This window comes from Oryx dammah, unplaced genomic scaffold (genome assembly GCF_014754425.2).
Source record: "Oryx dammah isolate SB20612 unplaced genomic scaffold, SCBI_Odam_1.1 HiC_scaffold_20, whole genome shotgun sequence".
Taxonomy (NCBI): domain Eukaryota; kingdom Metazoa; phylum Chordata; class Mammalia; order Artiodactyla; family Bovidae; genus Oryx; species Oryx dammah.
The window spans coordinates 6,467,972-6,482,839 of record NW_024070204.1 but is presented as its reverse complement, the minus strand read 5'-3'; the positions used below and the strand labels follow the sequence as shown (position 1 = coordinate 6,482,839).

The 14,868-nt window shown below is 48.6% G+C and overlaps 1 protein-coding gene across 1 annotated transcript in view; it reads right to left on the bottom strand.

The window, feature by feature from the left end:
• Positions 1-4,654: 4,654 nt before the first annotated feature.
• ADCY2 (adenylate cyclase 2) overlaps positions 4,655-14,868 on the bottom strand; it is a 474,101-nt gene continuing 463,887 nt past the window's right edge. Inside the window, exons 23-25 of the mRNA XM_040262372.1 lie at positions 14,615-14,729; positions 9,333-9,457; positions 4,655-5,486 (exon numbers count right to left, since the gene is read on the bottom strand). Coding sequence (XP_040118306.1) covers positions 5,334-5,486; positions 9,333-9,457; positions 14,615-14,729 — 393 coding nt within the window. The 3' untranslated portion in view covers positions 4,655-5,333. The remainder of the gene's footprint in view (positions 5,487-9,332; positions 9,458-14,614; positions 14,730-14,868) is intronic.

Sequence of the window (14,868 nt, the reverse complement as noted above, 5' to 3'; positions counted from 1 at the left end):
CAGTTGGTTTTGCTTTCTGTTCGCTCCTCTGCAGGTTTGCGCGTCTCCCTGGCGGAAGCGCTCATAGCAATGGTGCGCAGGTGTTTTTCTTACCGGTTATGGGCACTGCTACCGTCTGATGGCACAAATAACCCTTAATGGGAGATACAATAAAATTGGCTTTTGGCACAATTAGACTCTAGATTCTACAAGCGCCCCCTTCCCCGCCAGAGGTCTGAGGCACAAATCACATAATTTTGCATAACTAAGGACAAAAGCGCCCTGCAGGATGAGTGGCCAGTGAGCAGGGCAATACTCCTCCAGGCGGCGCACCGGCTTCTCACTGCGGGGACTTGGCCGGATGCAGAGCCTGGGCTTTAGGGCTCCTGGCTTAGTTGCCCCAGGACATGTGAAATCTTCCCGAACCAGGGATCGAACCCATGTCCACTGCATTGTAAGGCTGATTCTTAACCAGTGGACCACCAGGGAAGCTCCATCTTTAAAGTGGGAGTTCTAAGCCTTGAAGAGTTTGTGTGGAAATCAAGGGGCCACTGGAGTGCAGTCTTCGCTCACTCCATAGGGGCAGTGACGGTTCATTTGTAGTTTTCTTTTAGGAAGCAGCTGCTGCTTTTAAGGAAAGTTGGAAATGTTTACTCTGGAGATGATTTGAAACTTATTTCAAGTGTTAAGATGTTGGCTACGGTTTAAATGAATGGATCTCTTGGAAGAAATCACCCCTCATCTATTGCGATTAAATTTCCCACAGCTTAGCAGTTAATGGGCAGGTGATTAATTAATTTCAATGCTGATTCCTCCACTGCTCCTTGTATTGTTCTGACTAAGGACTTTATGGCACTGTGTGTTCTTGTGTTCTTCTCAGTTTCAAGGTTGAGCGGCTCTTAAATATTTCTTTATACTTTTGAAAATGTTTTTTCACTATGAAAAGTGAAAGTGAAGTCGCTCAGTCCTGTCTGACTCTTTGCAACCCCATGGACTGTAGCCTACCACACTCCTCCATCCATGGGATTTTCCAGGCAACAGTACTTTCACTACAGCTGACTTAAAAAAAATTTTTTTTCAAACAACTAGCAGTTTATTTGGAATGCCTCTGGGTGTGTTAACTACATTTATAATAACATCATAAAAAGTATACAAAGTTTGGGTTATGGAAATTTTTATAAATTACACTTTTTTCAGTCTTGATTATCAAGAAAGACAAGGCATATCAAAGAAATGCCTTCATCTGAAAGTAGCTGCAGTAAATTAACAGACTATATTACTTTCAGTTACCTTAAGTCAGACCCTACTCCCTTACCCTTCCACTACTTTTAAAAAAGCAGGCCTTGAACTGGGCAAGATTTCAAAAACTCACATTTGTTACGGCAGCAAGGGAAAACTAAATGTATTTATTTTACCATCTTGACTTTTACATTTCAAAGACAATCAATGAATGCCTGTTAGTCAACTTTATCAAAGAGAAACGTATATTAAAAGGATTTGTAGAGTGTTGCTGTCTTTAGGAAAGCACTGCTGCACTGGGAAAAGGAAAAACATGGAAGATTGATGATAATGTAGACTTCTTTAAACAGGCATATCGAAAATTCTGCAGAATTAAGGGGACTGGATTCACAGCATTTTTCATGAGAGGGGAATTCCTACAAGACTTGAAGGTTCAGAAGAGCTTTGAGGAGTCTTACGTGTTGTCAGTGTCTCAAGCATGATGGCTGATGGACGTGGATGACAGGTCCTCTCATTTGCATGATCCACTCATGGGAATGTCTGGAGTTGCCCAAACTGAGGGGGCCTTGACCCTGAGTCACAACTTTCAGATTCAGGAAACAAGTAGCTTTCCATTTTATCTCATCTTGGTCATCTGGGAAACTTAGGGCAAGGCCCCAGACCTCTCTGCACCCCTTTTCCTCTCTTGCAAAATGCAGGGGGTCTCAGGCTTGCCTGTGGATCAAAATCATGTGGAGTTGTTCTCCTAAGCACAGCGAGCGTGCTCCCCCACTGCCCACCAGGATTTCCAACTTGGCAGGTCTGAGTTGGGGCCTGAAGCATGTACATTTCGAACACGTTCCCAGGTCATGCTGACGCTGCTGTCTGAGAACCTCACTTTGAGAGACCCAGGTATGCACAGACCTTTGAGAGGTGGACTCTGATAATGACTCATTGCTTTAAAAAGTCTCCTGTTTGATACGACTGGACATACAGCCTTGGTCTGGGGGTGGAGGTAGGGGCACGGAGGCGGGAATCTCCCTTTGCATGCCAGGGCAGGGATTGAGGGGGAACATTTAAGAGTGCCTGGCAGAGACTTCCCTAGTGATCCAGTGGCTAAGACTCCGAGCTCCCAATGCAGGGGGCCCGGGTTTGATCCCTGGTCAGGGAATTAGATCCCATATGCCACAAATAAAAGTTCGAATGCCACAATTAAGACCCAGCACAGCCAATAAATAAATATTCTATAAAAGAGAGCTCTTGGGTGTACATGTGTCCCTCCTGTCCAACCCCCCTCCTACCTCCCTCCCCATCCACCCATGGCTGATTCATGTCAACGTATGGCAAAACCCACCATAATGTTGGAAAGTAATTAGCCTCCAATTAAAATAAATTAAAAAAAAAAGAGCTCTTAGTGAATCACTCATCTGCTGGTGTCTTTTTTTAAGGGCAGGTGACATGGGAGCCCTAGGGTGGCTGCTGTAGGCTGTAAGGGAAGAAGAACCCACAGGTGCCATCTAAAGTCACTGAACCTAGGGTGTCCTAGCCCAGATATCACTTACAGTGCAGACAAATGCTCTTATACCATTTTTCTCCTTTCACTCACCTTTCTAGAGAATTAGATATATTAAGGCCAATGCTGAGTTGCAATTATAGGATCAAAGATTTCTGACTGAGGCAGACAAATGGACAAGTTATGCTGTATCCCTACTATGAGATGAAGGCCGGTTATTAATTTTGATAAGCGCTTTTTGCCGAGTATGAGCTACAGTCCTGGCAGGGCGGCCACGTTGATCCTGTAATGCACTGGCAGGAGCAAGGCCCGGGTGCGTGCCAGCCTCTCTCACGGCCATTAGCTCTGTTAATCACACTTGACCCCATGAGCTGCAAATGAGGACGATACTCTGAAGAGAAACTGAAATGTGTGTTCAAAGTCTCACAGCTAGCAAAACACCAGAGGCAGGGATCAAACCGAGGGCTTTCCTGCTTCAAGTCTAAGTTCCCAGCCGCTTCCTAGTGGATCACTGGGGTCCTCTACCGTTTACAGAGGCCTACCCTGAGCTACGGTCTGCCCAGCCCGGCTGGCGTTTGCAGCTCTGCTTTTAGACATTCCATTATGCATGACCTGGGTTGGCCAAAAAGTTTTGTTTGGATTTTCTCATAGCAGCTTACTGAAAAACCCGAACGGGCTTTTTGGCCAACCTGCTATTTACTCCTCTCTTTGGTAAAGTATTGGACTTCCCTGGTGGCTCAGACGGTAAAGAATCTGCCTACAACCCAGGTTCAATCCCTGGGTTGGGAAGAGCTCCTGGAGAAGGAAATGGCAACCCACTCCAGTATTCTTGCCTGGAAAACCCTATGGATGGAGGAGCCTGGTAGGCTACAGTTCATGGGTTTGCAAAGAGTCAGACACCACTGAGCAACTTCACTTTCACTTTGGTGAAGTATGATATATTTATATAAAGGAAGACACCAAAACTTTAGTGTTGGATTTACAAAAACACGCTTTTCCAGGCTTCCTCTCTTCAACAATGCATAGATGTTGCCTTTTTGCCATCTTAAGTCTCTTCAGACATAACAGGCAACCTGTGGGGTTTTGGCATCTTCTCTCATTAGTTCAAATGACTGGGATGCTGATGTACAGAATTCCAAATTATTCTGTTTCTCACAGCTCTACTGAAGTATTACAGTAGACCAGAGTATGTGGACAGAGTGTGTGCTGATGGTAGCAGAGAATCCTTCTACTAGTAAAATAGTTTTCCCTGTAAATCTTCTATGTTGTTGTTGTTGAGTAGCTAAGTCATGCCCAAGTCTTTTGCAACCCCATGGACTGTAGCTCACCAGGCTTCTCTGTCCATGGGCCTTTCCAGGTAAGAATACTGGAGTGGGTTGCCATTTCCTTCTCCAGGGGATCTTCTTGACCCAGAGATGGAACCCACATCTCCTGAAAATGCTCTATAGAGAGGTCAAGATGGAACTCACATGACACGCTTTCCAGAGTGCTGCATAATCAGTGACCAGCACCACAAACTCTGTCTCCATCTAAGTTACTCAAGGAGGGCTCAACAATCGCAGGGACTTCCCTGGTGGCTCAGTGCTTTGGAATCCTCCCTGCAAGGCAGGGGACGTGAGTTCCATCCCTGGTTGGGGAACTAGGATCCCACGGGTCTTGGGGAAACCAAGCCTGAGCAGCAACTACTGAGCTTGTGGGCCACAACCGGAGAGACCATGCTCTGCGACGTAAGGTCCATCATGATGCAAGGACGATCCCATGTGCTGTAACTAAGACCCGGTGCAGCCAAATAAATAAACTGCAGGGGAAGAAAAAGGATAGCTCCACTTCTGCTCTGGAGAGTCCCTTCTGAAACAGCTCTGTCTCGGGGGAAAAGACGTGGAAAACCAACTCAATTCTGGAAAGGGGGCGGGGGGTGGGATGTGGAAGACACAGACTATCAACCAAAGTACATAAAACTTTTAATGAATTAACCTTACAAAAGACAATGGCATCAAAACATCAGACACGTCTGGTACAAAACTAGTCCTAGGTAGTAAGAACTAATTCTGGTGATGGATGGTGAGGTGTTGCTGGCACAAGACAGGACAGAGCAGGGTGGCGGGGGCCCCCGGGTCCCAGCTGGGCCCGTGGACAGTCACTGCAATGAGACACGTGGGCGAACATGTCAGATTCCAGGTGGGGCGACAGAATCAACTTAGTCACAAATACTGTGTGTTTTAGTATCAGACTAGCGGATGCGGTTGGCGAGCTACCATATTTTCCAGAAGAGAACATGCACCGGAAGAGAATATACAGCCCCCCCCCTAGTTTTATTGCCTTAAGAATTTTTGTTTGTTTCACCTCTCCCTTCTTTGTCAGTTTCGCTGAAGGCTCTTCTGCGGTAACACGCGCTCCTTTTCCTTCTGCAAGGAGTAAGCACAGTGCAAGTGGCAGGGCGATCTTGGCACATGTCAGACACCGAACGGCAGGCCACCAGGTCACAGGAAGGAGTCTGCAGAGGCTCCGGAGGACAGAACAGAGCACACACACACACCACAGACGAGGGACACGAGTGGCAGTCAGAAAGTGCACTGTCATCGTCCTGAAGGTCCAGTCCTCTCACCGAAACAAAGGCAAGGCTTCAGGAGGTCAGGTTGCTCTGAGAAAGGGACCGTGACATCTCTGTGTTGACGAAGTAGGTCTTCAGGTCCCCCTTTCCTTTCACGTTGATGATTCCCCGACACGTGCACGTGTAGCCCAGGGTCTGTAGGATGATGCTCGTCTCCTCTGTCACCTGGAAAAGCACAGTGACAGGTGAGGAAGCACTTGGTGCCCACGTGGACACAACCCTCTCAGGGAGGTGTTTGACTACAAGGATGAAGGTGAAAGTGATGTCGCTCAGTCGTGTCCGACTCTTTGTGACCGCATGGACTGTAGCCTACCAGGCTCCTCCGTCCGTGGGATTTTCCGGATAAGAATACTGGTGGTTCAGATGGTAAAGTGTCTGCCTACAATGCGGGAGACCTGAGTTCAGTCCCTGGGTGGGGAAGATCTCCTGAAAAGGAAACGGCAACCCACTCCAGTATTCTTGTCTGGAAAATCCCATGGACAGAGGAGCCTGGCGGGCTGAAGTCCATGGGGTCACAAAGAGTCGGACATGACTGAGCGACTTCACTGCAAGGATGGAGAGGCCCCAGATGCTTATGCTCTTTTGATTCATTCATTTCACTCCTGAGAAACCAGTAGAAGAGAGAATAATCCATGAGAAGAAAAGCTTTCTAAGGACAATGCTTGTTTTTTTAAAATTTAATTAAAAAATTTTAAAATTGAAGTCTCACTGCTTTACAACGTTGTGTGAGTCTCTGCTGTACAACGTGGGTGAGCCATATGTACGCATATACCCCCTTCAGGTCATAGAGAGCTCTTGGGCTCTAAGGCAGCTTCCCACTCGTGACACGGTCGTGTGTATATGTCAGTGCTCCGCTCCCAGTTTGTCCCCCGTCCTCCTCTCGCTGGATCTGCAAGCCTGTTCTCTGAGTCTGCACCTCCATTCCTGCCCTGCAAGTAGGTTCGTCTGTACCAGTTTCCCAGATTCCATATGTATGCACTAATATATGATAGGTGTTTTTTCTCTTTCTTACTTCACACTGTATGACAGACTCTAGGAGCACCCACATCACTGCAGATAACTCAGTCTGTCTCCTCGGGCACACGGGAGACACAGGTGCACTGGACGGGCCACACCACCGTTTTGTTTCCTGTGTGGACGCTGTCGGGGGGTGGTGCAGTGGCAGTGGCTACGGCAATGAGAGAGGTGAAGAGAGGCCCGGGGAACGCATCTGTCGTGACAGATGCTGTCATCAGAACCAGAGGAGGGAGACTTCCCTGGTGGTCCAGTGGCAAAGACTCCAAACTCCCAGAGCGGGGCCCAGGTTCGATCCCTGGTCGGGGAACTAGATCCCACAGGCCTCAACTGAGTCTGCATGCCTCGACTAAAGATTAGGCATGCTGCAACAAGACCAAAGATCCGGAGTGTGCAGCTAAGACGCAGCATGGCCAAATAAGTTACAAACAAAACAAAACCCCAGAGGAGGACGGGGCTTCCAGAACCCAGGACACTATTTGGGGTCGCCAGAAGAAAGGCTGAAGGGCATGATGTGAAGATGTCAAGGGCCGGTTAAGGGAAGAGCTAGAGAAATCTGTCTTCTGTCACGTGATCCAGAGGCCGGCCCCTCACAAAGGGGCCAAAGGGTGGGTCTTTCAGAGTAGATCAGGAGAAGAGGGGGACGCAGAGGCCGATACTCACATTCTGCCCTCCCCTGGCTGGGCCCAAGTTCCAGGGGAGGATACATATAGCTCAGGAATATCAGATAAGAACTGAAAAAAATATGGAGGTAGGCAAGGAACTCAGATGACAAATATGCTCTCCTGATTAGACTTCTTACGGCAATCAAGATTAGAGAATGCTACAGACATTAGGAATGTCCCAGGTAGCTTGGTGGTAAAGAACCTGCATACCAATGCATAAGATATGGGTTCAATCCCTAGGTTGAGAAAACCCCCTGGAGAAGGAAATGGCTACCCTCTTCAGTATCCTTGCCTGGAGAAACCCACGGACAGAGGAGCCTGGTGAGTTACAGTCCATGGGGTCACAAGGAGTCGGAGACGACTGAGCGTGAACTCATGAATTCTCCCTTCCTATCCTCACCTTCACACACACACATACAAACACACACACACAAACACACACACACGCACACTTGATGTCTGGTCTTTCACACAGAGAACCTACACATTGCCTGAAGTCTGGCAGGTTAATTTCGCAGTTGAGGCAGGTGCTAGGCATGCCTTTGGCCAACTTTTGAACTGGTCATTGGAATCTGTAGCACCAACCACATAATTATCACGGTCGGGAGGAAGAAGCCATCACCTTGATTACCCCAGCCACCAGGTGGCTCAGTCATAAAGTGTCTGCTGCCAAAGCAGGAGATGTGAGAGACACGGATTTGAACTCTGGGTCGGGAAGATCCGTTGGAAGAGGAAATGGCAACTCATTCCAGTATTCTTGTCTGGAGAATCCCGTGGACAGAGGAGCCTGGTGGGCTACAGTCCACAGGGGTGCAAGGAGATGGACATGACTGAGCACGCATGCACGCATTATTCCTCCGAGTCCAGGGGCGGCCTGGCTGGGTGATGAGGGGCTTTCTACACTGAATTTCAGGCACAGAAAGCATATTCAATGTAATAAAAAGCATCTGTTCCACAGGCCCAGGGGAAGCTTTTAATATTCTCAGCATCATTTTTTATATTTCTTGGCATCTCACTACTGCTAAGAAGCTAGTGCAGCTGTAGGGAGCGACACCCTCAGGAGAAGAAAACCTACCCAGAGGTGGACCCTCCAGTTGCTGAGCTGAGTGGACACACAGACGGGCCTGTGGACAGACCCCTTGCTCTGGACAAACAGGAATCTGGTGTGTTTCCTCCCCGGACTCAGAGCACACAGAAGCACTCCAGGAGGCTGCACTGCACTAAATCACGCAAAGTTTTAAGAGGCCCAGTGCCCTCTTAGAGGGATTCCCCAGGTGGCGCTAGTGGTAAAGAATCCGCAGCCAGTGCAGGAGACATGGAGACGTGGGTTCCATCCCTGGGTCGGGAAGATCCCCTGGAGGAGGATGTGGCAACCCACTGCCCAATTCTTGCCTGGAGAATGTCATGGACAGAGGAGCCTGGCGGGCTACAGTCCAGGGGGTCGCACAGAGTCAGACAACTGGAGTGAAGAAAGAAAGTGTCCACTGTATTTTCAGGGGGCCGGGATATCTGAGAATGTCGGCCAAGCTGAGATGCAGAACAGGGACTCATGGATTTCTCTGAAGAGGACACAAAACTGATACAGTCTACTATCTGTGCTCAGTAATTTTCATACAGATTTGCCATCTGGCAGGAAAGTATCTTCCAGATAAACTCCTGTCGTAACAAAGCTGGGGTGAAATGTGGAACATTGCTTTTTGAGGACAAAGATATGAATAGACACACAGGTATGCACACACAGACACAGACACACAGACACACACACCCTTTTCATTCGGCGAGAGTGTCTCTCATTCGAGATGTCAGCACCACAGCCCAAGCAGGCGCACGCAGTCACCACTGCTTTTAATTTGTCAGGTCTTGGTTTCCGCTCTCTTGTGTGGATTCCAGAACATTCCAGTCATCTCCAGATCGCCAAACCCCAGGCTAGTCCGCCCTAGCACTGTCATCTCATGTCACTCCAGCTCATCTCTCCTGCTCCCTCTTCTTGCTCTCCCAGTACAGCCCCCCGGGGAGAGGAAGGCAGGGCATCACGCCTGGTGTGCGTCCCAGCAGGGAGGGCGCCCAGTGCCTCTCCCCTTAGGGGGGCATACGGCCACGTGGTTCGCTCTGACCACTTACTTTCACAAATGCCATATCCTTCACACTTTTTCATGATGTTTTACTGTTCACAGTAGATGTAGAAACCAATTAATATTTCCTCAATAAAAAGTTTGAGCAAATGACAGTGTTTACTCTCTTTCCTTTGTTTTAATATTGTCCTTATTATACGCTTATTCACAGTCCCCCAGAGGACAGACACGGCGCATGAGCACAGAGCCCACTGAATTACCTGGATTTTGTCCAGGACTCCGGTGCTGTCCATCCTGCTGGCCACATTGACGGTGTTGCCCCAGATGTCATACTGCGGCTTCTGAGCTCCAATCACACCGGCTATGACAGGGCCATGGTTAATACCTGGGACACACCAGAATCAGGTTAGCGGGATTCAAACCATGAACTCAAAAGTGCAACCAACAGTTTCAAACAGAAAGGTTTTACAAGACTTTTCTTGAACCGTCACTACCAAGCGAACATTAGCCCAACTCAAAACAAAGCAAAAAAAACCTGCCAAAACAAAGCAAAATCATTCCTCTAACTTCATCATCTCAAAAATATTAAAATGTTTATCTTCCTTCCTCTCCTCTGCCTTGATTCACTCTCAGATGTCTGTCACTATTCCACGATGGTGTAAAACTGGTATACTTTACAAAATTAAACATTATAATTGCTTTTCTATTTTACCATATAATCAAGAGATAATCATTATGTTACTTTCCAATAATTTTATAGTTAATCACTTAAAATTGGGGTATAAATGGCAACCCACTCTAGTATGCCTGCCTGGAAAATCTCACGGACACAGGAGCCTGGTGGGCTGCAGTCCATGGGGCTGCAGTGCAGAGTCAGGCACGACTGAGCAACTAACACTTCTTATTTATACTTGCTTTACAACGTTGTGTTGGTTTCTGCTGAACAGTAAAATGAATCAGCTCTGTATATACATATATCCCCTCCCATACCCCCATCCCAGGCCTCAAGGTCCTTACGGAGCACTGAGCTGAGCTCCCTGTGTTGCAGAGCAGCTTCCCACCAGCTATCTATTTTACACATGGTCATGTATATACGTCGATCCTCCTCTCCCAAGTGATCCCACCTACTTCTGAAATGCGTATTTAAATATTTTAAAATTTAAATTAACATATTTAAAATTCCCTCTAATGCTTCGCTGAAACCACCACCCTCCCCTTGACACGTGCGTGGTCGTTTCTAGCTGTGGTGCGCTATTCTGTGAGCTGGATGTGTACAGACCTCTAATCCTCACACCAGCCTCGGGGGTGTGTCCTCCTGTCATTGCCTCCATCTTCAGTGGAGGAGGCGAAGGTGCAGGCAGAGCACAGAGCTGGGCAGTGGGCTCGTGGCTCTGCATTCGCCCTGCTCTCCTCTCTCTGCTATGAGCCCCTTGTGCACACGTTTCTTCCCCTGCTCGGGGGGCCCACTTTCACTGACACACCCCACGTGCAAGCTCACTAAGTTCCAGAGGAACACGTTTGCGCCTTCTTTTCTTTTTAACCTCTTGGCCCCTCTGCATAGAGTGGGGCATTTTAGCTCCCCAACCAGGGATCGAACCCTCGGCCCCTGCATTGGAAGGTGAAGTCTTAACCACTGGACCACCAGGGAAGTCCCAGCATGTTTGTGATCTTGATTCCCATCTGACTCCCCCAGCTTGCACCAAAGTGAAGGAGGGAGTCCCCATGGTAGCATTAAAAAAAAGAAAAACCCAGCAAATCTTGATATATGTAATATAGAGATTTTGATGGAACTCCAATTGGGGAAAATTTTTCACATGAGAAAATGACTGGCACTTAAAAAAAAATACATAACTGGGTAAAGACAAGAAGGATTAGAGGTTTGTACACGTCAAGCTCACAGAATAGCACACCACAGCTAGAAGGCACAACACATGTGTCAAGGAAAGGGTGGTGGTTTCAGCAAAACGTTAGAGGGAATTTTAAATATGTTAATTTAAAATTTAAGGAAGATGGAGGGAGGTCCCCTTGAGCGTGTTGTCTTGGGGGGGACCCAGGGCAGATGGAGACCATCCCTCTGTGGGCAGGAGAGACATCGACCTGCGACCTTCAGACAAGCTTTGGGAGGCCTACTGGGTTTTGCTGTTTGAGTTTTGGTCTCTGGAAGCTGGCTTCCCTGGTGGCTCAGATGGTAAAGAATCTACCTGTGATGTAGGAGACCTGGGTTTGATCCCTGGGTCAGGAAGATCCCCTGGAGAAGGGAATGGCAACCTACTCCAGTATTCTTGCCTGGAGAATCCCATGGACAGAGAAGCCTGGTGGGCTACAGTCCATGGGGTCGCAAAGAGTCAGACACAACTCAGCGACTCTTTCACTTTCTTTCACAGAGCTGCACCCCTCAGAGTGGGGAAACCCAACCTCTGGGGCATCAAGCCTCCTCACAAACTGCCATCCTCCAAGGAAACTGAACCAAAGGTCCCTGGAGAAATTCATGAGTCACCTCTCTTGAGGGCCCTGGCCGAGTGGTCGCCAAGGCACGAAAGGGTTCTTGGATTCCTGGTCTCCATGGGCACTATGCCCAGGTTCCTCTCCAAGACAATCAGGACCACCAACAAGGAAGGGGATGGGGGCTCTGGCCGCCCCCTCTTTGTAATGGCAACTGTAAAACCATGGTCATTACAGGTGCATGCCGGAGGTCAGGGTGCACTCTGACCCTGGATGGATACTGACATGGCACTGCTGTCAGGAGCCGAGGCTTCAACAGTCTGGTCAACCTTCCTCACGAGGGCGAGGCTGGGCTCCCCCCAAGCCCCCAACCCAGTGTAGTGGGTAGGACGGTTCCTTGATCCCAGAACTCAGTTCAAGCACGCAGACCCACGGTTGTTACGGGCACAGTGGGGACGTGGGCCACAGAAATAGAAACAGAGGCGTTGAGATTGGTTGATTTTCCCCTCCTGCTTTTTCTCCTGGCTCCTTGCCTCCCAGCCCTACTGCGGGAGTCAAATTATATGGGTTAATGAGGGTGTTTCTGAGACATTTCAGTTCCCACTGCTGAACCGCCTCGTGTACACAGAGTGCTAGAGATTGGAGGGCAACACCTCCTCTTTGCAGTGGAAGGGAGGCAGGAAACACCATAGCAACACTGTCCCACAGAATCCCTGAGGCTCTGCAGGGCCGAGAGGGAATTCTCCATTCCTGTGGAGTAACTCGGTAAAGCTCACATCTCTGCATCGGGCACCCCAAATAACTTATTCCAGCTGCCGGCCGGTGATCCAAGCCCCGCTGCCCTCAGTTTCCCTTCTGGCTGCTCTGATTCCTCTTGGTCAGTGGCTGGGGGACTGGGGCTGTGTGCTGGGGGGTAGGGAGAGCCTGAGTGCATATTATTGGCAGGAGAGAGATCTCTGCTGAAGGGCAGGGGTTTGCTGGGGCTATGGTTCCCACTCACTGATCCTACAGCTTGATGCGCAGAAAAAGACATTAGGAGCAAATCTGGCTCTTACTATAGCTTCCCTGGTGGCTCAGACAGTAAAGAATCTGCCAGCAATGCAGGAACACAGGTTCGATCCCTGGGTTGGGAAGATTCCCTGGAGAAGGCAATGGCAACCCACTCCAGGATTCTTGCCTGGAGAATTCCACAGACAGAGGAGCCTGAATTGCAGAGTCAGACACAGTGGAACAACTAACACTTTCCTTTTCATGAGTATCAACGTTTTGCAAGGGCCAATGTGAGCCTTCTGCGTTCCCACCATAAACTGCCACTGGATGACGTGATGCCCGGAGATGGAGCAGGGAACCTGCCCTTGGGAGAGGCTGAGGGTTTGGGGAAGCATTCTCAGGCTTCGGCAGAAATCCAGAAGAGCTGGTGGGTGGAGGCGAGTGTATGGCTATTAATAGTTACTCAACAATCGGTGTGAAGTAAGCACTCAGTAACTACCTATTGAAGGAAGCCCACTGACTTGCTCACATTAATCTGGAAAACAGGGTTATGGTCCAGACCAAGAGCCCGAAGCTTCTGATGTGATGGATGTGACTAGCAAAGAACTGTCTCATTCCCCCCACAGGGAAAGGCAATATTATTTTGGTCCATACATATTTGACAATAGATGTGTGTGTGTGGGGGGTTGGGGTTAGTAGATGTAAACTTTTATATATAGAATGGATAAATAACAAGCTCCTACTCTGTACCCCAGATAACTATATTCAATATCCTATGATAAACCATAATATCAGATATGAAAACCACCGTAAGAAAAGAATATAAAAAAGAATGTATATATATATGTATGTATAGCTGAAGCACTTTGTATATAGTAGAAATGAACAAAACATTGTAAATCAATTATACTTCAAAAAAAAACCCCACAACTATTTGACAATAGAGTGGTCATTCCACCATGCAATTGATTTTTTTTTTTTTAAGGAGGATACTATGGAAAATTGAGGAGCCCATTTTCCAAGCTGTTGACTCAAAAAGAAGCTCCAGGTGAAGGGACCACCTCCATGTTTGATGGGGGCAGTGTCCTGCGCACCTGGCCCTTCTTGCCTTTGTACAGGTGAAGCCAGGTAAAGGTCCATTGGGCACACAAGTGGGACAATCTAAATAAAAATGTGTCCAGATGCTGACAATAAGACATACAAGCCATGAAGAGAACACTGTTTTCTCAAGAGACATTTCTGGGTTTTAAAATTCAGAATGTATGGATAGCAAAGGAAGAAAATAGTTTCAAATATTGGAACTTTCGACTCCAGGAGTGTGGGACTGTTCTGACAATTCCTAGTCTTCTTTTTTTTTTTTTTTAACCTCACTGCCAGGCATGTGGGATCTTAGTTCCTTGACCAGGGATTAAATCCATGCTCCCTGCAGTGGAAACGTGGATTTTTAACTATTTAAAAACACTTTTACATCTCTGAAGTCTGGATGCATCCTATATAGCTGTACCAGGTCCCAGCAGCATAAAATGATGGAGGGGCTTACAGTTAGCCACTTGTACCTGGTCCTTGGATGGTTGAAGCCTATGCCCCCTGTGACCCGCAGAAATGACCCTGGCTGACAGACTCAAGCCTGGCTCACCGTCCACTTCTGAAACTAAGTGCTTGCAGCCTGGGTGCAACCAAAGCGGGTATTTTTTCCCCCTGCATGGGTAATAAGTTGTTACAGTCGCGTTGGACTCCTTGTGACCCTATGGGCTGTAGCCTGCCAGGTTCCTCTGTCCATGGAATTCTCCAGGCAAGAATACTGGTGCGGGTTGCCACGCCCTCCTCCAGGGGCTCTTCCCAGGCCAGGGGTCACACCCAGATCTTCTGCAGCTCCTTCCTTGCAGGCAGATGCTTTACTGCTGGGCCACCGGGGAAGCCCATTCTTCTCCCCGAATTTGCACAAAAGTGCCTCCTGAGCTCACAGCCATCCTGAGCATCCATCTGCCATCCAGTCCTGCTACTCTAACCACACGTTTGTCATTGTGCTGCTCCAACATTGCAAGGGCTGTTGACCTTGCTTCGGACGCCAGGCCTTCCCCACAACCCACCCCAGATCCGCACAACGTACCTACGCGTAACTTGAAGTCATTGAAGGAGTGCTTGTTGATGGCGTCCAGCTTCCCCACCAGGGCAAACGCAAACTCCACCATGGTGCCAATGTGCGTGTACTGCCTCTCCGGCTCCTGGAAGAGGACAGACAGGGCAGGCGGGGTGAGGACTCAGCGGGAGGAGGGGGTGAGGTCTCAGCGGGAGGAGGGGGTGAGGACTCAGTGGGAGGAGGGGGTGAGGACTCAGCAGGCAGGGTGAGTTCCCAGCAGGTGG